Genomic DNA, 25,581 nt, shown 5'->3' with positions numbered 1-25,581 from the left:
TAGCAGAGAGACAGATCAAACAAAGGCAAGTTTGAACAGATGGGACTTCAACTGCTTTTTAAAAAGGTCCACAGAGTATACAGTTCTCAGTTCCAGTGGTAGACAGTTCCAAAGTTTAGGAGCAACAACCTGAGAAGCACATTCTCCTTTAGTTTTAAGTCTACTGCTAGGAACAACCAGCAGACCCTGATCAGAAGACATCAGAGTCTTGCTGGTGTTTCGATTTATTGTCCAATTAAACCATCAAGTAAAGGAGATTAAACTTCTATTCTTGCACCAATGACAAAAATTGAAGCTGACTATGGCGAGTAATGAACTGAGAGAAAATGGTGAGTAAAAGCTTCTGTACAGAGGACCACCAAGTCAAAAAGGCTGAAGCCACAGCAACACTGTCTGAGGTGTGTGTCTGTGTTGTGTTCTAGTGAACCATTCCATCTTAAAAAACACCCACAGCAGAAACTGTGTCTCCCAGCTCACTGGGATAACATATTAATTGTCAATATGTCCGCAGCACAGCGCTGCTCCCCTGGTGGAGTCAACCCCTATTTCTCTTCTCTCCAAAAAGAAACAAGAACAAATCTTTGTTAAACTGAAACATCACATCATTGCTTTGTGTGCAAGCGCCCCATCTTCCCACACAGGTCAGAAACACAACAGTGAGCATTTTAAGTCTCAATTCTTCCAGTAGAACCGAAGCTCAAGAATTCAACGGAAAATAGACGCCTAGTTTTAACGGACAACAAAGGACTAACCTTGCATTAGCACACCAGGGCCTTGTACAACACATGTGTCTTATTAAACATGTTCCACGTTCTATTGAGTGTTTTGCAAGTATTATCACAAGACGGCAAAATAGTTCATAACAAACAGGTTTCTGTGGATTTTGGGGGAAGTTATCATTGATAATTGTATGACTTTACCATTTCTTCATTCTTTTGCAGCTCAATGTGCCAAATTTCCTTCAAAAGGTCTAATAAGAAATATGAACAAAATGGTTTTGTGGTTTTATGGTTCAGCACTTGGATCATCTGCTAAAATAAATACAGAAAAATATGCAGGACAATGCCTGCAAACATGCAAAGCAACATGCCTGAGGAAGAAACATAAGTCAATTTTGTATTTGACATTATAATAATAATTTTAGTTCCTAGGATATTTATTTAATTATTCAACTGTACTTAAATCCTCTGCTGCAACAGAAAACTTCTTAGGTAATCATTCATTTTAAAACCACAGATGTCAACCAAAAATTCATAATGTCAGAATTTCTCAAAATCCATTTACACAATAGTAAATAATGAGAAATAACCACAGTTCAAATGTTCCCAAACCAGGTGGTAAGTAAATGTTGTTCAGTCAGTACACAAACAGGTGCAGCAATGCAAAACCAGCAGTAAGACCAAAAAGCTCTCTACTATTAAAAAAAACAAAAAAATAAAAAACAGCAGTTGTTTTGTACAGCTGGGCACATACTGTGGAGGTAACATTTGTGCATTCCTACTTTGCTACAAATAAACTGGCAAACTGACATCTGCTGTGTAATGTAAAGACAGTGTGCATGTGACCCATGTTTTAAGTGAGCGATAAAAATAGCCCAGTTTGTGCCTGGTTCTGTTAACACTATCTGAGCTTACCAAATGCTTCAAAGACAGAGAGCTTTATTAACATTAAGAGCTCCTCCTGAGAGTGTAGTTCACATTTGCAAGCATGCTTCCTGTATGCATGCTCATCAATAGTGTATGGATCCATAAGAAGCACCAAAACAAGTTCTGTTACGCCATTGTCTACACAATCCGTCACTCTCAACCACAATTTACCATCCCACAGTCGCTCCTCTTTCATGTGCAGCTGTGAAATTCTCACCCAGCCAGGCGCCATCTGACCCCAACCCTAACAATCTATGCTAACTGTCCAAAGAACACAGACCTTGGTCGTCATACTGCTATCTTTCCAAACACCACAAACAGAGATCAACATTCTCATGAAAGACCGTCTGAAAGGCAAACAGGTGTTTTCATTCATTTATGGGCTTTCACAGGTGACCAAATAACAGGACAATGTCAATTTAAACTATTTACGTCAAAAATAAAACGTTCCTGCTGAGATCAGAAACAGCAACCATCCTGACATTCAGTAGTATACACAGACAACCTTCAACAAAAGGTTTAACTTTAATCTCTATGCCAAGCTCACCTTTTTCACAAACTTTCCCAATAAAAATAGAAACAGAAAAAGTGACGCTTACCAAAGTTCTCCACAGTGCCTATTTTGCTCCCCTAGGATTTGTTAGAGATCTCTCTTCATGATCATCAAACAGTTCTAAGGTCCTCTGTACATGTTATATCACAGGACGACAGTAATGCCTGTACTCCAGTGTGTTGGATAGGCAACTGTCTAATTGCTTTCATTGCTGTACTAACTCTCTTGTAAGGCGGGGCCAGGAACTCCTCGTCAAGTAATCATTCAGAATCATTCATTCGATTATCCAGAGGGGGAGGGAAAGACAGAGAGAAAGAGAGAGTAAGGGAGAGAGAAAGAGAGGGAGAAGGAGGGGAAGCAGATGACCAAGAGGAAGTGAAGGTCTGATCCTGAACTGAGGCAGAGGGGTTTTCAGAAGAAATAAAAAACACAGGAATAATTCAATTACTTCTCTACCAATCATATTTGACTTCTGCTACTTTCAACAGTAATGAGCCCCCTAAAAAAAACAGCTACCCCCTGGCCTCCTTACCTAGCTCTCTGACATGTTGCATACAATCTTAAACCGTACTCACAGGGTAAAGCATTAACTCAAGGGGAGCAGGTTTAAACATTAACACGACTACGTCACATCATGTATGACTGAGGGAGCACAGAAGCGTCAGTAGCTGCATATAATGTAGGAGACTGTTCAAGACTCACAGTATTCGGTTTTTCATCAAAATTAAACCAACTACCTCTTTCTGTGTTTTCCAGGAAACACAGGGCTTTGTGAAACAGAAATGAGAAGAAAAAAAACACACACAAGGCAAAATAACATCCCTTAGTGGAAGTTTCCACTTTGTTAGCGCTTTTTATCTTCCTGGTCATCTGTTCCCAACACACACTCTCGGCACAAAGATTTCCTGTTTTGCCTCCTTTTGTCACTGTGGTTGTGTTTGGGGGTCGTTTGGGAGCTAACTTTAGAACTTCTGCTATATTCACATTTGCTGCAACAGCTCATGTCTCAAAAGCTGTCAAGTAGACGGTGATAGTCTCTTCTTAAATTGGGCGCCGAACATTAGGATAGAATAATGTTAATAATGAGAGGTAATCACATCTTGTTTGTGAAAACTCAATAACTTCAGTTAAGCAATTGTTCATATCATACTGCAAATAATAAGTGTTATACATGAATTAGGTGGGGCGCTGGTGGCGCAGTGGTTAGTGCGCGCGCCCCATGCATGGAGGCTGTCGTCTCAAGCGGGAGGCCCGGGTTCACCTCCCACCTGTGGCTTCTTTCCCGCATGTCAGTCCCCACTCTCTCCCTGATTTCCGACTCTATCCACTGTCCTATCTATCCATTAAAGGCACAAAAATAAATCTACACATGAATTAGGGCTCGATTATCTCAAAAGTCCGGATCACGATCATGTTGATTGATATTGAGATCATGATTATGCAACAGGCTTGCATAGTCATTTTACAACATCTGCATTACGTGCATTTATGGCAGACTTGTAGCACTTTGTCATTCTGAACACTTTGATAAACAAGCAATGCATTTAAAAGAGGTGAAAAAAATATAATTATTTTAAATCAATAAAATATAACAAAAGTAAATAAATAAACTCCTGTGGCCCAAATATAAACACCAACACATGACAAAACGAGTGCAACACTGCATGCACCACAGTGATCGTCTTATCTCAATTATCTTGTTTTCATGATCGTGGAAAGCAAAAATTGTAATTGATGTTAATTCTAATTCATGTAAATTGCCCAGCATGGGGAATTAACATGATTTAGGATTACTCTTTGGCAAATTTAGCAACATACAACAAACATGTCCTTGTTTACAGCTATTCAGCTCTACAAAAAGAATCAAAGAAAAAAATAATACAACTCGCTAAATCATAAAGACTAATGCATTGTGGAGCAACAGAGTTGGATACCTTATGAAATTTCCCCCCAAAAAATACTACAAATTAAGTGTGCTTAAAAAGAAGAAACCATGTCAGATATAGAACTGAAAGGTCTACATTGACAGGTGCCTTTTTTTTCTCTAGTCTCACCTGCGAGCCATGATAATATCTTCAGACATATCAATCAAAAACCTAGAAGTTAGCTTTTGTGTAACCATCAAAACGAAGTGAGTTTTTTGAAGGAACAATTCAGTTGCAATATTGCATATCCTTGCATATTGAAGAATGTATATATTCTTTGTAGTACTTAATAGAAAAAGGCCATCCTATTTGATTACTAGCCAGATTATCCTTTACTGCCAATGTATCAAGACTCATTCATGCAGGACACTCCATTTAAAGCAGTTACTCGCTAAAAGCTGTTATTGAGAGATTGCAGTTTTATCCTGCATGATTCACTAAAGTATTCATCTTGCTAAAACAGTTATTCAAAGGGAAGATGCACATGCCTTTGACAATCCGATGCCCCATACAACTAACACCACAACCAAGGCATTCAGGTTATGTAAGAATCATCACGCAACCTCATGTCGTCAATATTTTTGCTGTACTATTGCCCCAAACCAGAATTCCATACAGACTTTAAAGAATAACTGTTCAATGTTAGAGTGTGTCTCTGCAGAGAGTTACTAGCTAACATCTGTGAAATGCTGATAACAAAAGTAATCAATTAAACGGTTAAAAAACAAAATAGTGCTAAATGATGTCAATGGTTTTACAAAGCAACTGTACAAAGCAAAGACTTTTACCTGGTTCTGTATAGTCCAAGCTGTACGTTGATAAAAATGAGAAACATAGCGAGAGAGACAAGGTAAACAAGCTGCTGACCAACCACTGTTGTCGAGTGAGTCTGGCCGTTTTCCTGACTACCCTGCTGACTTCCCTCCCCTCCACTTTACTCTGTACAGTCTGCAACACCCTGCTCCAATAACCCCTGACCCACAGGAAGTAGACACAATGGACTGAAAATAACACACCACCACCCCCTGGCAACAACTGCCCACCCCAGCCCCCATTGCACACTGCCTCGACACTATACAGTACACCTACAATACGCTTGCCCAAGATAGGTGGACAGAACCAAAAATAACAGCCACTGCTGAACAAGCCGTGCCCACATGCTTTAAAGTCTGCCATCCCACTTGAAATTTATGGCAAAGCTTGCGATTCACACCTGCACATGCACACGTCCATTTACGAGACTTGACATTATAAAGACCTGAGATATTTTTGAAAGTAATTTTCATTAAGAGCCTGCAGAGGCACATCCATGCAGCTCTCAGAGAAGTAGAGGATTTCACACTACAGCAGGTTGTGGGTTGAGCGGCAGACTCGTAACAGTCCCACTGCTTCCTGTAGGGGAACCATGGCAGGGTGAGATGGATGACTTCTCTATATTCAGTCCTCAAAAGCATCTGTGGGTGAGTGTGCAGACTTTTGTGTGTTTATGAGTGAGTGTTTATTTTATTTGCTAAAAGGAGTCAAATTTAAACACATTTTCTTTATTCATTATAAAGTTTAGTGTCTTTAGGACACTAGGTGACTTGTTAATTCCATGTTAGTCCACTCTGCATTTATGTCCAACCCAATCTTTATCCATGCTGTGAGGAGCAGCAGTCTAATCCAATGAAAATTATTCCAAATTAAATTTAGTGGCCAGTGAGAGGTTGCCTTAGAGATGATCTAATTAGCCCCTCTTTTGCTACAGTCAGTCCACTAAGAAATGGCTTATATAGATATGATACACACAGATAAGGAAATGGACTCGGATATTCACTTCTGTTTTGCCACCAGTGTTGTATTAAAAAAAGGAAAAGTGGTGCCTGTTTATTCAGCAAATAAGTAGAGAAAAAGATTTTAAGTACAATTTTGGTGACTAGAGAACTAGTGAATGCTCTCATACATTCAGTGGCTACTGTACATTTTTTTTGATTGGCTGTCATGATTGGGTCAGAAAGAAATACAACACGCAACATCTTAGTTCTTGCATTAAACCTGAGCAGTTGAACATGCCGAGGCTTGTCAATATGAAGACACACCTCCTTTTTCAGCCAGTCGCCTGAAACTGTTACACACCTCCACTTTCTGTTGTCACACTCAGATGATACTGCCTCACTTTCAGTTGAAAGGGAATGTGCACGGCGTGAACATATACCTTGAAGGCTGTGCGCTGCATGTGTTCATGTGATTCCCACACAGTGATTCACATTAAGAGAAGAATGTGTGGAATCCCTTCCCTCCCACATTCATTTGAAGCCACCAATACTGCCATCAGAGGTAGCAATGCAAAATATTTTTCCAATTCAACTATTACACAAAGGGGCCAAAAACAATGTCAGCAGAAAAATGTCCTCTCTTTAGCTGCGGGTTGGATTCTGTGGGTGTGTGCCTGCTGGCATGCCTGGAGATATTTTCTAATACATTAGAAATCCAATACATACAACATTACTAGTAATTAGCTTACCTGCACTCACCATCATTTGAGCACACAGCTCCTCTTGAAAAGTTTTATATTCTAACTTTTACAGTCCGTGAAGCATTGGGTTACTCAACACATTCTAAAGAGTCCCAAGAAGATATTTAAACATTTGTGCATTTTAACTTATGGCTATTTCATGCATGCATGAAGGCTAAAAGGTAGGTTTAGACCAACTGGTAACACTACATTAATCCTTTAACAATCCAGACTTTTCAGTCAACTACAACAGACAATCTTTCCAAAAAGCCATGAAAATAGCATCCCTTTCTTTATATCCTATCGTTTCTATGAGGCTGTTTACACCTAACACCTTGCATCAACATCCGCCCTGGCTGATCTTCTAATAAGTGGATAACCTTAATGTCCTGTGGACGAATTGAGATCGGACAGCTAAGACCACAAATGGAGTTGGTCAGGCAAGCTTTTGTCCTCACTGGTTTGGTAGGGTAATGTGGTGGTCCATAATGCATCCTGGACAGCATTATGGACCACCCCCCTCAACTGGGAGAAAAATGCTGCCTCCTGTAGACTGTAAACAACAATGCATTAAGTCTTTTCAAACAGAAATGATTGTGCTTATTTGCATGTGAGGCAGGCAAGACATTTCTGATCTTAAGTACTCAATGGAGACACATTGTTAATGCAAAGTGTAAAGGACAATACTTAAAGGGATACTTCACCCGTTGAAACATGAACATGGCAATATAGCCGCGAGACGGTTGCTGTCAACAGGCTGGTCTGGTGTCGCGGAACTGCTGTTTAAGGGTATTATTCATCCAAGTCAAATAAAATATTACTTTTGTTTATATGGTCCAGTTTTTCATTTCTTAGTAAGGTCTGTGTGGACTGTGATTCTGACTAAGCTTTTAATCTGATCATTAAGAGGAAACAGACTCTGCACAAACCCTGCTGGTGACACTGATTGTAAACAAAAAGCAATCCAAATACGGTTCGAATAAGGAGTCTTCATCAAGGAATTAAGAGTAGTCAGAGAATGTAGGGGATCATCAAAGCACAAGTCATGGCAGATGAAAAATGTTCTATTACTGAAATATTTGAATATGTTTGAAATTCATAGTAATTGCTCCTCCAGCATGGGGACAATGCACTCAGTGGTTTGTGGTTGCAAGGGAAAATCCAGGTCACCTATTACTCTACTCTCCATGCTTAATGTTGTTCCCTACTCTGTAGAGTTTGTATCTCCATTATGTGTATTGTGCTTAATCTCTTGAATCTTTATTTTGTGCAAATTTTGTCTATACATCTTCAATCTTAAAATCAAAAGGAAAATTCTGTCACATTAACTCATGAAAATCAGTACTAACTTTAATTAATAACCTTGATTGATTTTTAATTTGTCAAAAGACACAAGTGTCTTATGGATAGAACAAGTATTTGAGTGTCTTCATGTAGATACTAAAAGGAACCAGTGTTACTCCCAGATACATTTATACCACATTTACTAAGTCCCTTTACATAATCAATGGGAATCTCCGCTGAAAATGATTCCCAGCCTCAATGTACTTAATAACCTGTGTTCATACAGTGCCCTATTCAATCAGCTCTTACTCTGAGGATAGTTTGTAAGTGCAGATGGTAGCCCACTCTCAGCCATGAGAAGCAAAGCTGTACTAGAGATAAAGACTGGCTCATCTGACTTCAGTATATGTAACTCCCCAAAACACAAGTTTATCACATTCCCACATTATCTCTTTGCTGTTTGGTCTTTCAGTTTTAATACTTTTTTTCCCCCAGATAAGCAGAAGGCTAAAATGTGGCATTCTTTGCTCCTCCAAAACCTTCAAAGTTAAATCCTGTGCATTCTTCCTTTTGACTGCCTTCCCTCTATCTTCTCCTGTTTTCATCCTATCTGCCTTTGCTTCTCCTGCCCTTCGCCAATCTGAGCACTTGCACCGAGTCACATGCACTTGTAAAAGCTGCATGGTTAGAATTCAACACATTCCTTTGGCATGGCAGACTTGGTTCACATGATCACGCTGTTCCTTGACCGCTGACGAGAGAGAGGCTTAAACAATTCTCCTTTCAGCCCCAATTGGCCTGCATACAGTGAAACACTGCAGTCCAGCCAAATATGTACACAGTTCAGAAAAACGAAGGGGCAAAGTGGAACATAGACTGTGGCATATATTCATTTTAAAGCAAGAATAAATCCCTTGTAAGAAGTTCTGATGCGAGGCTTCTCTGAGATTAAGAACACTAAATATGAAGCAGATTTCCCTTTCCCAAACCAGAACAGCAGGTGCACAGTGCACTGCTTCATAAGTTATTATACAGGACAAAAATGGTTATCACTGTGGAAAAAAATAGCCTTAAATCTCAGCTAAACTGCAATTGGCTTTCATACTGAACATCTGTGACTAAGACTGTTTGTTATATAACACTTGTGTTAGAAATTGTCTTCGCAACTTAGTACAATGTTTAGCAGCAGTGCACCAGGAAAACAAACCAAAGAATAAATATTATTCACAGACTCTAGAATTTATTTTGTATTAATCCATGAGAATACATGGGATCTTGTTCCTTAGACTTTTTCCAATTTGTAATTAAAAGTCAGTTACAACAAATTACCAACCTTGAGCTCTGCTTGGATTTCAAACAATTAGTAGGTATTATCCAAAAGCCATGGACTAAGAAGCAAGTATGGTCAAAAGGTATTCCACAAGTTTCTCAGACACTCCCGCAAGACGTGTAAAAAGAAGAGCAGTGTGCCAGGACAAAGTTCAGAGAAATGCCAAGAAGTAGATGGACAAGGAGAGGAGGTCCTCCAGACTCAAAGCTCCCAATCAGGCAGGAAACGAATGCTCACAGAGAGCAGTGGTCTCAGCTGCATCTCTGCGTCTCTATCGTTGCATGTTTTTGTGTGTGCATGTGTATGTGTGTGAGCATGTGCACGAGTTCGACAACGTCCTCTGGCTTGAAGCCAGGCCAAAGATATTGGGCAGCACCATAGAAACTCTAATGCAATCACAGACAGTAGCCACAGAAGGGCTGCTGGTGAATCATAGAGACATCCATCTTTTTCTATCCATTTATGTTTCTTTCGATGATTCCTACTCCAAAACCCAGCGATAAACTGATGTTTGAAACCTAGTAAGAAGACATTTCAACATGATTAGAAACTGACTTTTTTTATTGAAGGCCTGTCTGAGTCACGGTACCTTGGGAAATTACACAGGTAAGTACCAATATTTCACATCTAGTCTCCAGGCTGACACCCCAACACCCCCTGTCTAACTCAGCAAGTCCTCAGGCTGGGACAAACATGCACACAGATTGGTGCACAGAGCAAGAGTAAAGGGGGGGGGGACTACCATGACAGCAGTAGGCTATATTAAGGGGCTGCAGACACAGCGGCTGGGGTCAGATCACACAGCACCACATAACTAAAGTGCCAGCTGCATCTGTGTGTGTTTGTATGTGTATGTGGAGGGGAAATGACAGGTGACCCTTTGGAGTTAAATGTGAACAGATACAGTCGCGCATATTTCAATCTTCAAAAGCCACATTCAAACCTGGATATTCTAAATATCCAATATTTCAAAGCACTAAACCTCTAATCAGATAAATATAACAAAAGCTCATAGGAAAAGTATATTTTCCAAGAACTAGACTTGTGAATGCAAACAGAAAAAAACATATCTAAAAATCTGTGCAACCTCTCATGTACAATTTTCTTCTAAGGTACACAAGTAGTAATTTTTTTCACAGTGAAATATTACTTCTTAATATCTTTGACATTTGAAAAAGTAAATTCCATCTAAAAAGTAGACTACCTCACAATGAGGACGTTTTTTAAAGGCTTGGATCACAAGACCTCTGGTGAAACAGCTTCTCTTTTCAGCCTTGATTGATTAAATTCATAAACATGAAATTAACCAAACCCTTCCCAGTTCATGTGTTCTAGCCTTGAGCCAAGGTTACCCTAAAAACATCAAGTCAAAATATAACATTTGATTTATAGTGTCAGAAGTGTCTTCATCATTCTTAACAATACAATAAGGCTTTGTAGATACAAATGGGATACGCAGTAAAAAAAAAAAAAAAAAAAAAAGCAAATCAACAATATTCACAGAATTAGTAACTGGCTTTCTTGATTGATAGGTCCTTGGACAAACAATAACATAAGTTTAAAGCTTAAGTGATTATTCACTTGATACAGTAGTCAATAGGAAGCAAATACTTAGACATAAAACTTAATTCATATCTCTGCTTTTTTTTTTTTTTTTTTATCTCTACACCAAAAGTTTCCATGTGTTTTTATGAGATATGTTAATTTAATTAAGGATGCTTAATGTTATATTGATATGCAATGTAGCTGATGTCTTAAAGTCATTATGACCAGCTACTGAGTAACTGTTGGTCTCAGTGTGAAGTGAGTTTAGGGGGCCTCCTGTTGGTGAGGAGTGGGCTATCAGACACAGTCATGATCAATTCTTATGACTTCCTGAAGCCCATCAATTGCCACTTGTACACCTCAGCTCCTGCTTAACAGGTGTGTTCAGAAATCTAAAGTGACAACGGTCGCTGTGGTGACAAAGTTCGATGTTTAAATGGTACTGATGGTCTTTTAAAGAAGAGTGTGCGTCATGAGTGGGCATTCAAGGTATACAATTCTTCAGTGAGTCATGTTCGTAAATGAGTCACAGTGTCATCTTTTGTGTCTCAAGATATGTAACATCCCCAGAAACACAGCATAGTATAGTATATAGCCTAGATACAGCAAAATCAGACTCTGGGTCCCTTTCCTTTACATCGTCCAGAACAATGGAGATGAAGAGAATGATAGATGAAACAATTTGCAATAGAAAAATAAAGGAGATTCAAGAAACAAAAAAGGACAAGAAAAGATAAAGAAAATAGGGAGAAAGTAGAGGACCCCTCCTACTCTCTTTCCCCCAACCATCTGGTAGCCATCAGCGCCTCACACAGGAAGGGGCGGCTGTGCCTTGCTGGGGCGCCAGGGAGCGGCTCCTCTTCCCTCCCTGGTGCTGCAGAAACAACAATCGGCCAGTGCATTGCATTGCATTGCAGAGCAGTGCAGTGCAGTGCAGAATAGCCCATCCTAGCATAAGCAGAGCCGTCAGCAGCAGCTAAGGACCAGACGCTCACACCCCAGCAGACCAGCAAAGAGGAGCACAGTGCAACCTCACATTCCTGCTGTGTATGCCTGCCAAGAAGCACTGGGAACGGAAAGAGAGAGGCAAAGAACAGAGAGCTGCTCTCACTGGAGACTGCCTAATGCCACTGCTTTGAGAAGCACTCAGTCTTTCTCATCCCGTTTCGCTCTCTGTACAATGATGACATAGTTATTGATTGCCTCTTTGGTGTGTCCCAAGCATGCACGTCACTGCATACATATTCATGGTAATACACCGTAAGCCTTGAATAGGTTTCCCCTGCATTTAAAAAATTCTGGGAATGCACATTATCATAAATTTGGCAAAACTTTTTTTCCAGAAAGACACCCACATCAATCTGATGGGAACACAGACCTCTGCAGCCTTTTTTTTTTTGGTGTAATCATTTTTGGCCATCTGTGCTCTCCTACTAGTCCTATCCGATATCCAGAACAAACTATTACCAGAGCTGCAAGGAGCACTTAACAGTCCCTCGCACCTTTTTGCATGCCGTTTTAGTGCAGCATTTATCAGACACCAAAAGGTCAATAAAGGCCTTGATTTTTTTATGTTTCAGACACAAAATTAACCAAGAGATTAATGTCCTGCAAGGCTTACAGTTTCCTACTGGTTGGTGTTGCTATGACAAAAATGCTTAATTGTCCTAGGTATGTGTGGAATGATTATCATCAAACATGTAAAGTTAAGTTTGGACCCACTAGCATTGAGTTAACGCTAAAGTTTTGAACATATCACACATGATCATCACCCAGCACTACACACCCGAGTAATGACCCTGCATAATAACTGAGTGATATTATGAATGAAAAATGTAGTTAATCAGGAATTAAATAGAACTGTGTCAGTTATAATAAACGACAAAGCGGTGAGTGTGGCTTCAGTGTGACATAAACAAACACTAGTAACACTAGTGGTCTGCAATATTTGCTGACCATTTGAATATTTTTCCCTTTTTTATCTGTATAAAGATCACCAATCACAATTATACTACTTTAATCTAATGTACAGTCTGCAGCAACACATGACACATTTAATTCTATGAAGACTGTTAATGAGATTATTTACATTTGTAGCTAATGTTGTAAAATTAAATATTAATGATAATTGTGAAATCTGGATTATTCCTGACTATAATTGGGATGTCAAAGTCCATAATTGTCACATCCCTAGTACCGGCATCAAGTTTGGGCCCTAATTACACTCTGAAATAGAAAGCAGCTTTATGACAGATTAAGTTTACTGCCTGTTCTTGTGAGGGCTGAAACGTGAATGATATTTTAAGTAAGTGTGACCTCTAAGAAAAGAAAAAAATCTTAAAATGAGTCATGTGACAGAGTGTAGAGAACCATCTTGAACAATTCCAAGCAATAGAAGGAACACATGAAGGTTTTTTTTTTTTTGGTTTTTTTTTGGATCTTCTTGGCAAGTAGTTGAGAGGCTTGTGTCATCTGCTTTTAATAATAGCTTCACTTGAAAACTGTTCGACTTGGCAATGTGACAAGTAGCACAAAAGACTCCTTTTAAATGTTCCAGGGAATATGACTCCATAAGAAAACACTGATTAGAATCTGCTCTCAAACCTTCAAGAGAGCTGACTGTAAACAGCTGCGATGCACAAAGAGACACATCTTTTTACAATATGCTCCAGTTCAGCCTTGACCTACCAATTGACCATTTTGGTGTTAGAATACAGTGATGACGTGTTTTGATGGCAGAATCAATCTGGTGGCAGAAAGTAAATTAGCAGTAGCTTGTTGCTAATTCACATAAGAAAGTTATGGACCCTCTGGAAGCCTTCTCAAGTTGTTTTAATTGTTTGACAGCTTACCCTTAGCAATGAGGGGAGGTTTCCCTACCTGTACCCACTCTGTGTGTCTGTGGGTCAAGGATCCAACTAAATGGCCAAAGTAACAGTGGCCCGACATCTTATACCTTGTGGAGAATCTCAGCGTCTATCTTGATGCATACAACTTTTGCTTTTTCAGGATTTGTTCGAAGTTTTTTGTGTACTTAAGACCGACTTACGGCCCAGCCAGCACACAGCATAAAACACAGCTATACAAGACATGGGCGATCATATTATGTAATTAATTGTTTAATGTTTGCTTCTCTGTATTTCTCTCCCCTTGCATCACCTGTTTTTCTGCCACCACAATGTGCACACAACTTCTGTGGGGTTGTTGATAAATCAGTGGTAAAACAGGGGTTGACATTAAGTTAAATTCGCCACTGGCCCATGATCACTGGCCCGACCATTGTAACCACCGGTCCAGGAACATTACTTTAATTGAATTGATTTAAATGTACAACTTTTTCTAATTCTTTGAGTTCCTCTCATTATATATTCTGTATTTTATCCTTATATGTATTTACCATGCTGGTAACGGTCTGGTAGCCTACGTCATCAAGTTAATATTAATATGAAGTCCTCCCCACTTCTAGATGTTCACATTAGGAGCTCTCCTAAGGGCTAAGATGTTTTTTGAAAAACTTTTCTCTTTACCAGCATCTAGTCTTAAGATTCTAAGAATTTTCTTAAAATGTTGTATCTACGAACAAGACTTTGTACTAAGGAAGCAACGTTAATATGGCTCCTTATCTTTATAGCCTACTCAACATACTTGTCCACATATGTCTGCATTTATCAGCAGACTAAATGTTTAGCTGCAACTCCAGCTGTCTGCCTCTGTGGCCAGAACTATTCTCCCTTCTGGTTTCATGCTCAGCCTTCAAATTAATGTATAATTGTGCCTGATGAACACTGAAATATATTTAAAAACAGAGACAATACAATACAAATACAATAAATGAGATTATAATTATGAAGTGATGCAGAAAACCTCCAGACCCCAGTTTCGCTGGTGGTGCCAACTATTAAATGGTAAATATTTCATGCATTGACCAACAGATTGTTGCTGAAGACTAAGATATTTAATAGACTTAACTTAAAGCACAGTAATGTGCATTAAAAAAAGATGGGGTAATAAGTTTGCTGGTTTTATGTCAGTGACTTACAAATTAATCTTAACAATCAATATGAAAAAGAATTGTTATAAAATTGTAATTCTGCCATAAAAAAAATGTGATACTCTTAACATTTCACCCACCACTCATCTGGCATAATTGTGACATCTACTCCAAATGTATCTTTTTGACAAAAATATTTTGTTGCTTCAGTACTAAGGCAAAAAATGAGTTAAATATGACTTTGAAACGAACATTCAGAATGTTTGACTCTTTTTTTACCTTTTGGAAATGTTAGTGGCTTCATTATGATGTAACAGTATGAATATAAATAAAAAAACAAATGCAATAAGATTGTTGAAAACTATCATCCTGTGGATGTCTCCATCAATTTACAGCTGAAAACAAAATCAGAAACTTCTTCGCAAACTTCATTTTGACCTTTGGTTGCATTCATCTGTCTTTAAACAAAGACCAGAGTGTAAACAGGAGTAAAGCTCTTCATTGAGAAGCCAGAGCTCAACGATAGTCTTACACTTTGAAACAGTCAATAGTTGTGTGTTTGAAAAAAACATCACTTTACTTCACTAAGAAAAGCAGTTCTATTGCTCAAGAACCTGCATGGATGGGTCCAGTTTATATGACAGAGAGCAGAGGTATTTTTTTGTTTCATTTTGTGCATCCAAAGCTATCTGTTGTTCCAATGCAGGTGATCAAAACAGCAAACTGGTGACCAAAGGGCAACAGACGCATAAATCATTAAGCATAGTTGACAGAAATCAAATCGTTCATCCCAAGTAGATACAATCAGATATCCAAATTAGATAATTTGTATTTTTGATGTATTTTAAACTGGACAGCACATTTGAATTATCATTTAAAATTCCATGCACAGGCTTATTTCAGACACATCTTGTACTGGCTGTTTTCTTTTTGTGACCATGTTTTCTTTTGTGATGCAATAAGATAATTTCAGGCTTACTACACTCTATAAATATCCGGGAGAAAATGCGGACAATGTTCACTTCTATTGTGTTTTTTTAAACAAATGCCTAAACAAAGATTTCAACAACTGAAAAACAACTTAAATGTGTTGACTCAAGACTCTGCTGAGTAGACAAGCGGTTATAAATACAGCTTCAGCTCTCATTGTTATACTTTTGTGAGTCGTTACCAATTTGGCTACTATGCAACTGATACACTACTGTATGTATTACAAAATGACAATGGTCTGTGTCTGGGACAAAAGTGGCCTGGTAAGGATAACTATTGTAGTAGCACATATATTAATATTTAATGTTTATTTGTTTGTAATGGATATTGAATAATTAATGCCACATGCAATCCATTTTCAAGCTGTGGCAGATTACACAACAGTAGTCTGCTAGCTCAAAATGGAGAGCTGCGGCTGTCAGGACATGGTCCAATAAATTTCTCTTTTTATTTTTATTTTTTTGTTAGCCTACTAGTTTAATGCTGCACAAGTCCCCCACTGTTGTGTCCTGTCCGGGCAGCTTGTTTGTTTGTTTCTTCAAGCATGTGGGGAGGGGGGTTAACAGAAAGTGAGTGTTTGTTCTCTGTTCCACTTGCTAAGCAGATTAAATGAATCCTCCACTTAATCAAACCTTTGTTCTGGTTTGACAGGGTTTTTACATTTGTTGTGCACATATGTCTTGATACTTTGTAAAGGACAATTGTTTGGAGTCAGCCACAGACAGACGTAATGGCTAATAGCAACAGTGGTGTATACTGTAAATGCATTTCCCCCAGCTGAGAGGACTCAAGACTGGTTTGGAGTTTATCCTCAGTCTCCCTTTACAGCCATCAGAGGAGGACCTTAAGGGTTCAATATTTTCCTTCTTCCGGTCCACCCAGCAGCTTTTTGCTTTAGCACTGAGGCCCTATTAAGGGTTGGACAAAGTGTATAACAAAATGCATATCTGTTTCCAGGCCAGTGGACAACAATAATTATAGAAATTAATATAGTAATGTGCAGGGGGGGAAGAGAAGACTGAGAATATGGCCAGCTAAATAGGCAGAGCCCAGCCAAGCTACATCCTTTAAAAAACATATTTCACTGACATTCTGCATCCCATACTGACAATAAACATCAATTATAAATTTCTTTTCTTTTTTTAAAGAAAATACTTATTAAAAACTGTTCACTTTACATAAACAGTACCTAACTATTTAAATAGCTAACATAAAATAATATAAAATAAAATTGCTCATAAGTAGGAGAACAGCCATGGGATGAAACAGAGGAATATCACTGTTATAACAGTGTTGCAGTGCTTAAGCCACAGCTCTTAAAGCAAGCTGGTTGTCACTTGTGAACAGATAGTAACAGCAACAATGTGTCTAGGGACACCCCTTATGTCATATGACTTCAGTTATGGCAGCATATTTCTGCCAGCAAAACTAAAAGACAAAACACTGCTCAGTTTCAGCTCATTGGCATGCTATAACGTATGAGCAAGTTCCTGGCATTAGTTTTACTTATTTCAACCAACAATTGTGCTCTTTAAACAAGAAGTGTAAGGATGTCCAAATGTTCAATACTTTTCCATACCACATGTTTTCAAACAATACATTCTCTGTTATTTTGATGATCAGTAGTTTTTAAAAAAAGTGCAGAAGCTTTTAAAGAACACTACAGCTCTTCAGTTGTACTTTTAACCAAACGCTGGCACGAGCAAAGATAGAGAGCACTATCTAAATTGCAAAAATACATTGGATACGAATACAGTACCAACACTACCAACGTATTTGTGCAATTTAGACATAGTATGCAGGAGCTTTTCATCTATTTTGGGTTGTTAAACAAGAGAAATTACCAAATAGTGGGTGCCTAGGACTTCTTTTGATGTTGCCATGGTATAGAAATAGTTATTGATATTGATTGATTTATACTAGTATTATATCTAAGTTTAAAATGCTGGTATTGTTACAACACTACAAGAAAGTTATGTCTTATAACAACATATCAAGTTATCTGTTATTGAATAAAACTGGATGATCAATCAAATAAAATAAAAAATGATCTTAAGAATTAAAAATATTTTCATAAACTGATATGTTTCTTTAACAAGAAATATTGGCAATGTCAAACAAGCTTTGCTGCTTTCAGGGCCCACTAATCACTGCATGTATGCTGCATCTATAATACCTCTCCTGTGCATGTGGGGTCATTGGTTAGAGGCTGTTTGAAGAGGTTAAGGTGAAGAGGTCACAGGTCTCTCATACGGCTGACATAGGTAGACAGATTAAGATTATAAACTGTATGTTAAACTACACATGTGTGGGGAGGTGGTGAATATGTGGCTCTGAATGTTATTAAATTTGCTACATACAATTAATAGGCACAAAGCCTCTTGAGGTATTGTATGAGGTCAAGAAGGTTGGGCTAGTTTTAGACACAAACACTTTGACTTGGTGCTGATGAGAGAGAGGAACGTTGAACCTGATGCACATTCATCCCTTCTGTTATTAAGAGAGCCATTATGAGTATTTGTAGCTTTCAATCACGTGTCTGGTGCGGAGGACTGGAATGCAAAAAGAGCTTAGGAAAGTGGCGGCCATCATTGAACACTGTGCATCAGGAGCTTGATTAATTTCCATCTCTTTCAAACTATACATTTTAACATCAACAGACAACCACAGACAAACTGAGACATCAAGATTAACTGTAAGTTTGGGGTACTTGCAACTCGCGACACTATTTCAAGCGCAAAAAGTCCTTCCACAGAACTTCACAGCTTTATGTATTTTCAATGTGGCTGGATCTATATGCTGTAGTTTGGGAAGTAAAGGGCAAGAAATGACTTAGTATCAAACATAGGTGAGGACTAATTAGCTCACATTAGCTAGTTTACATTTATTTTAATTTGTGTCAGGATCAATGTCACTTTCAGTCAGTATTCTGAGGCAGCAGTGTTAGTTAAAAGACACAATATTTTATGGCAGGATTAGGAGAAGTCTGTTCTTTTGTTCCGTCAAGTGATAGTGGAACGTCTAATAACAATAAACAAGAGAAGTACTCCCCGCACATTCTACCTCCTAGGTAGAGCACTTCATTTCATAGTCATCCTGCACTCTCTCTCTCTTCACATGTCCAGTATATTTTCAGCTGTCCTGCCCAAAAAAAGGCAAAAGCCCCCAAAAATAATTAGTAAAATTGATCTTTGTCTTCAGATAGAAAATCTGATTTTGGAAGGTGCTCTTTCTTAACAGAAGTTCTCTAAAAACAACCTCACACCTCCATTCCTGAACTTCCTTAGGTCACCGAGATAACATGCTGCAGATGTCGTCAAGATACTGGTTTACAAGCTGTTGTTGTGAAAGCGGAAAAGGAGAAGCAGATTGAAACTGCAGTGTCATTGAAATCGAAAAACCTAAGAGAATTTTGTTATGATCAAATCTGTCTTGGAAAACGTCCTATAAAAGCAATGCTGGTAAGACACCTTCAATGCTGCTCTGAAATGAGACATCAATAGCCAGGAAGTGTCGAGAATTCTTCTGACGTTTTCTCTTTATTGAGAAGTCAATAATGATTATGGAAGAATCAAAATCAAATGTCTCTCTAGTGCTCTTGCAAAAGGGAAATAAGATATTATACAAAAACAATTGTTTATATTTTGTTTTATACTCATGCTTTGATCCATCACTAGTAACTCTCATAGTTATTTGACATAAGTTTTAAATTACCAACATTTGGGGGGTTTCGAAAGCTGCCTTTACGTAGAGTTTATTTGAAAAGACGCAACAATTTCTATGTAAGCCCTGCTCAGACAAAGGTAAGATAACTGAACAGCTTTCACCTTTGTGTTCCAGCAATCAGCAGCGGAAACTGTATGGTCAAACTTTGCCCTGAGTTGTTAATCAGTTGAGAAGGGCCCCGGCTCCTAGTCTACTACTGCTAAGTCTGGAAAAGAGGATAATAATGTTTATCTGTATTTAGTGGCCTGTTCACTTACTATTACAACAACATATTTTGTTATTATTATTATTTATGTTTTCATTAAAACAATCATTAAAACTAGCAACTAATGCTTACAATAACCACACAAGTGTTGTACTTTTTCAAGATGGATGCAGAGAGGGTTATTTTGTCATTACAACACTATTTGCTTATCTGTTTGCATATGATACACAACTGTCCTCCAGTTTTACATAAAGCCTTGTTGAGAATGTGAGCAGGTTGAAAACTGTTCATCTACTACAGCCTGATAAAAATGAAAGGGGCACAGACCCTGGATTACTGTTAAGTTACCAAAATAGACAGAAGAGTCAAATTGAACAATGAGTTGTCACACATTTTCGTCTACTCTAATTCCAACAGAGTTTCGATTTTTAATTTTATGGATCCCATTTTTTTCCACAGATATATATATCAGTAACTCTTGAATAACTTGAATTGCATAAAAGGTTTACGGCATTTGTTTTAATACTTTATCAGTTTTGAAAAGATCTGGTTATATGCACATCATGTAGGTGCATGCAAAGAAGATACGTCTGCACACTTCAATTTGGTGAAATGATCGGCTGAAGAAGACCTCTGGTCAAAACGTTGAGATTTAATAAAAACTTTATCTGGCATTTCAGCAGGTGTGCGGGCATATCTTCATTTTCTTTTGAATATGTTATCAGTTGTTATGTAATAATCTTATCTCACTTTAATTTCACTTTCAGAGCGGTCCATCCGCATGTGATAGAGACACAAAAAGTACAGCACAAATCTGAATAATCTTAAATTAGTGTTACCCTCTGTTTTTGATGCCAATTTACAGTGTTACTGGGACAGTATCATGATGACATGTTTCATTTTCCTTGGCAACTTTATGGTCACAAAGCACTACAAAAAAAACTGAGTCAGAATAGGACCTTCTGGTCACTACCTTCTCCTTCCTGAGAGAAGCAAAATAGTTCAAATACATTCTCTAATTGCTTCTTCTCTTACGTAATGCAGGTAACTAACACTAAAAATGGGGAACTATAGCGGTCTTAGTCTCCAGAGAGATTAATGAGAGTCAGTGATTCAGTCTGTGTTCCAGTCACATAAGAAAAGCATCAGCTGATAAAACCACAATATTTTAATATGGCTGATATCCAGACCAATAATCACAAGCCATCTTAACTGAGCAAACAGACCAAATCATGTGATAGCCAACACAACAGTGTTAAAACCAACCCCATGCATAGACCTTCGGGTGTTTAAAAGTGTAAGGTTGATCAAATAAAACAAGTCATCATATTGTTTAAATACCAGAACAATTCCTAAAATCAGCACTCAAATTCTCCCACTAATCTTTGCAGCCTATACCAATAATGACAGATGATAATTTGTATACGTGTGTTACACCAACCTGCCAAGGGATTACAGATAGAAATTAGCCTATAGCTACAATCTAGCATGTTTACACATTTATGCATGGTGAGGTGTTTTTTTTTCACATAACGTAAGAAAATTCTGTTGTTTTCTTTTGAAGATTCCAAGGTGACAATTACAGAAATGATTGAAATGTTGTCACTAACAGGATTGGAGCTTTTGTGAAGCCAAAATAAAGTAAAGTTTTTCCTTTGTAGTCATTTGTTTTTCATTTTTGGGCTTGTAATGGCTGATAAGTCATTCTCAATTAAATCCTAATAAAGCTTCTAGAACAAAAGACCACTGTTTTTCATTAGAAAAGCTGTAAACAAAATCAAGAGCCCAAATCTCCTTCAGAAAACTATCATCAAGAGCAGTTCCCATGCTCCTCAGAACTCATTGAGATGCCCCTCTGGCTATTCTAAACTTTTTGGTCCAGAAATTAGTTATGAAAACTGGAGCAGCTATAGCTGCCATATCCCCATAAGAACAAATAAGCCCTCTGCCAGCTTTCTGTTTACTAAGAGAGAACAATTCCAGGTCACTACAGCTAAAACTTTGCTTTCGAGGTCATCTCAAGTAATAAAGAAGTAAGATCCTCCAATGGTGGGTTTGTTAAGATCTCAGCACTGAATACAGTACATCATCATAGTGACATCTGACAGCAAAAATGTCAAAATCTTAGCAATTATGTTCAAGTCCTATGTCAGTGTTGTGAAAAACTATATAAGCCATACTAGGGCTGGGCGATATGGACCAAAACTCATATCTTGATATTGATTAGCGGAATGACGATATTCGATATGTATTTTATTAACAATGAAAACAAACTATCTGTTTGTGAATTTAAAAAGTAATATTAAAAAATAAAAACGTTCCTTAAATACAATAAAATAGAGAGAGAGGAGGAGCAGGGTTAAGAGGGACAGACAGTCAGTCATCATCGGTGAGATGAGAAAAAGGTGACCTGGCACCTCTGTAACGTTATTTTAATGCAACATAAACTATGTCGATATTAACGATATTTTCTTACCCTATATCTTGTTTGAAAATATATCGATATATCTTAAACACTCCATATATTTCCCAGCCCTAAGCCATACACTTGTCTAAAAAGAAGGTTGAGGATTTTTGTAGTGAACAAAGATTTCATCCTCATCCCCATCACATCAGATACTATTCTGTTATCATTCAGACACAGCGCTGTAAAAACCTCTTTGTGGCCAGATTTTCTTGTACCCCTTTTTGAATAAAGACTTCATCGAACCTGTGGTTTCTGCAAAACCAACCCTCCTCTCAGGTTGCGGGCCTTGTAATTCAAATATCAATAACAGAGACATTCACTGATCTACAAGGAACGCATGTAGACATGACAGCTCCACTCATGTGCTACAGAAGTTATTTGTTGTTGCAGTAGAACTGTTTCTGCCAAAATGCACAACAAATAAGCAGATAAAACCCACGTTGAAAAAACAGATAATTCACAGCTAATGCGATGGCCATGATATTATGGCCAAGATAAGATACCTGTCTTCATCATGCATGAGAAGAATGAGCAATTACTCGGTTTAAGGCAGTAAACATTAATAGTTGAACTTTTCCAGCACTTCATCATGCATGTCTGACAACTTTCAACAAATACTTTGAATTGTGCAGGAATGGGGTCATGCTTTGATGTTGCCGATCCCGCAGATGTTTTGTAAATCATTTAACCGGGGTCGTGACCATCCACCACCTCTGACACAGTGAGTTCTTCTGACTGACTGCACGAGGATTAGTTCCCAAAGCAATCAATATATTGAGTCATTGGTGTAAGAAAAATCAAATCCTCAGAGGCAATGTTGCGGGGATTGGATTGCTGTGCAGAGGTTTACATCATCATTAGCATTTCATAATGAGACAGCTTCCTCAACGGCCAATGCACTGGCCATTCAGGAAGCGAAAATGCCTCAGGTTTTTGACACAAAAACAACAACAATGTGCCATGGGGAAAGGCAATTTACTAAGACAACTGCCTTTTTTTTTTCTTTTTTTTTTTTTTAAAGCTAAAGTGTGGTAAAGTACCTCTCACAGTAAATAACTACCTGGCCAAGTAAGCTCTGAAAACTGACACACCATGTCAGGTTCAGAAGAAGAAAAAAAAAAAGGCACTAACTTGTTAGTTGAAATGCACACAAGACGAGGCCTACATGTTTGTCCCAGTACACCACCGTGCACTTGGAAGTGTCCAGAGAAAATGCTTGCTCATTTTAGTGTTAACAGGTTATTATTACAACGTAACAAATAGGATATAAAGTGCACTTACGTAACGTCTCAACTTTTTTTCAGGAGGAGACTTTCTCAGCCACCCTGAGCACACCACATCTCCCCCACTCATATCTGCTTCTTTCTTGCTCTCCCTTTGAGTTTGAGCGCAGATTTCTGTTTGGCTGCGTTTCCTTTAGGGAATGTCTTCTTTTTTTGTATCTGAAAATGAACACGTTGGCAAAAGACTGAAACAGTGAATTTGAGACATAAGTTAATGTAGTGATTTGTGCTTGTGATAGCAATAATACACTCCTTCGAAAGTCAACTCACCGACAAGGCAGTTGTCTGAAATGCACAGACCAGATTTTCCACGAGTTGTAGTCAAATAATCGGGTATATCCTGAGCTTGGAGTTCATGTAAACCTCGACGGCACCGCCTTTTGTACAAATATAAACGTTGACTTGTGTATTTTGTTCAAACTGGAACGCCTTGGGGACAAAAAACAGACGAAGGCAACTGAAAGTAGCTAACTTTTGTTGTTATATGCAACGCTTCATGCTAATTCCCGTCAAAGTGGAAAGATTCCCAGTTGGCGAAATCAAGGTAAAAAAACCGTCCCACAGTGTACCGGTGCATAGTTGTTGTTTCTGCGCAAATTAAAACAATCTTCACCGTAAACACAGTGGTTCCGCCGAGCTTCCCTAGCAGTTTACTCCCATGGTTTCTTAATTATGATTGACAGGGTGGCTCCGTCTTTCCCTCAACTCACCCTCCTCTGTGGAACACGGCGGCGTCAAGGCAACGTCAGTGAATGCGGGAAACCGGAACATGGGGAAAGTCTGGTTTTCAAAATAAAAGTTAACATTATCGTTGAACTTTCGTTACCTGCTTTCCTTGCGCTACCATTAAAGCCGACTTCTTGAATTTAAAATAAATGTTACGTCGTTTTTTTTGTTTTTTGTTGTTGTCATCCTTCAGAAATATTTGGCAACCTTGACTATCTACACCTATTAGTTCAAAATGTCAAAGAAAGTCATAATTTTAGGAGGAACAAATGAATGTGAGTTGTGGATCAAAACCATGTACTGTATTTTTTTTTAAATTTAATTTAATTAAAAACGTTTCCCTTCAAGGCAATATTACTTAATATCCACAACATAAACATGTTTCAATGGTGTCACGTTAGGAACCGAGATGCGGGATACATTGAAAGTCAAAACCGGATGTTTCTTTCCTGTCGTTCCGCTCTCTTGAATCCTAAGAGAAGGCGGCGGCACACTGGGACAACTGCTCCAAGCATGGGACATGTAGTTCAAAATTACGCTGTGGTACGTCCCAGAAAAAAAAAAAAAAAAACATGTATATTCAGCGGTTTTACGGATGACACCGAATGTAAAAACGGCGCAACTTTGTCTGAGTCAAAACTAATTGTGGCAAAAGACAGCCATAGAAAAGACAAAGAAATTACTCACTTCGGCGTTCACCCAAAGGTCCAAAGAAATTATTACATAGAACATACAATCAAAAATGCGCGGGTTTTTTTGGAAAAACTAAGCCCAATGTACTGCTGTAAGTGGGATAGTATGAAGGAAAGTGGGCTCATTCACATCATGTTTAACTTACTATATTGTAGTTATGAAATTGTCTTCTCTGATATAACGAAATATAGCTTGAATTTTTCTTTTCTTTTACCAAAACATGGCCTCATGTAAGATAGCTCAAATATATCACTTTATGATTCATTTGTAAACTCTTATATAATACATAAACGGTAGGCTACTGCCCAGAATCACAGTGGTAAGGTAAAGGGTTATATCTGTTAGTGTAGCCTAATACTGATCTGGTTTACCATATCTGATCTATAAATTGAACTCAACTATGCATATATAATTGGGATAATCCATTGGTGAAGAGCTGTTTACCATGGATTTAGAATGGTATCTCTGGAATCTTATTGGAATGCTATTGTTATGGTAAAACACTTCCCCCAAAGGATGTTCTCTGTTAGTCTGTGATTAATGACTTTGCCATTGTACAGGCACATAGCTCTGTCAGCAGTCTCAGTATTGATGAAGAAATAGAGGGCAATTTAAGACTGTTGACACTATACACCAATTTCAGTGAATTCTTTCTTCATGATACAATATCATCAGCACTACAGCTTTAGTGTTACAACATTAAATAGTCTATTTGAAATGCTC

At 38.2% G+C, this 25,581-nt stretch overlaps 1 protein-coding gene across 12 annotated transcripts in view; it reads right to left on the bottom strand.

The window, feature by feature from the left end:
- The window catches only part of gab1 (GRB2-associated binding protein 1), a 51,152-nt gene extending 27,002 nt beyond the window's left edge, over positions 1–24,150 (bottom strand). For 3 of the 12 annotated variants that reach the window (XM_065957050.1, XM_065957061.1, XM_065957054.1), the window contains exons 1-2: positions 23,710–24,144; positions 23,438–23,598 (exon numbers count right to left, since the gene is read on the bottom strand). In XM_065957050.1, coding sequence (XP_065813122.1) covers positions 23,438–23,509 — 72 coding nt within the window. In that variant the 5' untranslated portion in view covers positions 23,510–23,598; positions 23,710–24,144. Of the gene's footprint in view, positions 1–2,245; positions 2,368–4,912; positions 5,056–9,235; positions 9,401–23,437; positions 23,599–23,709 lie in introns of those variants that run through there. The other 9 variants (XR_010666694.1, XR_010666695.1, XM_065957052.1 and 6 more) reach the window with 6 other exon arrangements.
- Between the last annotated feature and the right edge of the window lie 1,431 nt (positions 24,151–25,581).

The sequence above is a fragment of the Labrus bergylta genome, chromosome 1, assembly GCF_963930695.1.
Source record: "Labrus bergylta chromosome 1, fLabBer1.1, whole genome shotgun sequence".
NCBI classification, from domain to species: Eukaryota; Metazoa; Chordata; class Actinopteri; order Labriformes; family Labridae; genus Labrus; species Labrus bergylta.
Note: the sequence above shows the minus strand (reverse complement) of the source record. Positions and strands in the feature narration are given on the sequence as shown.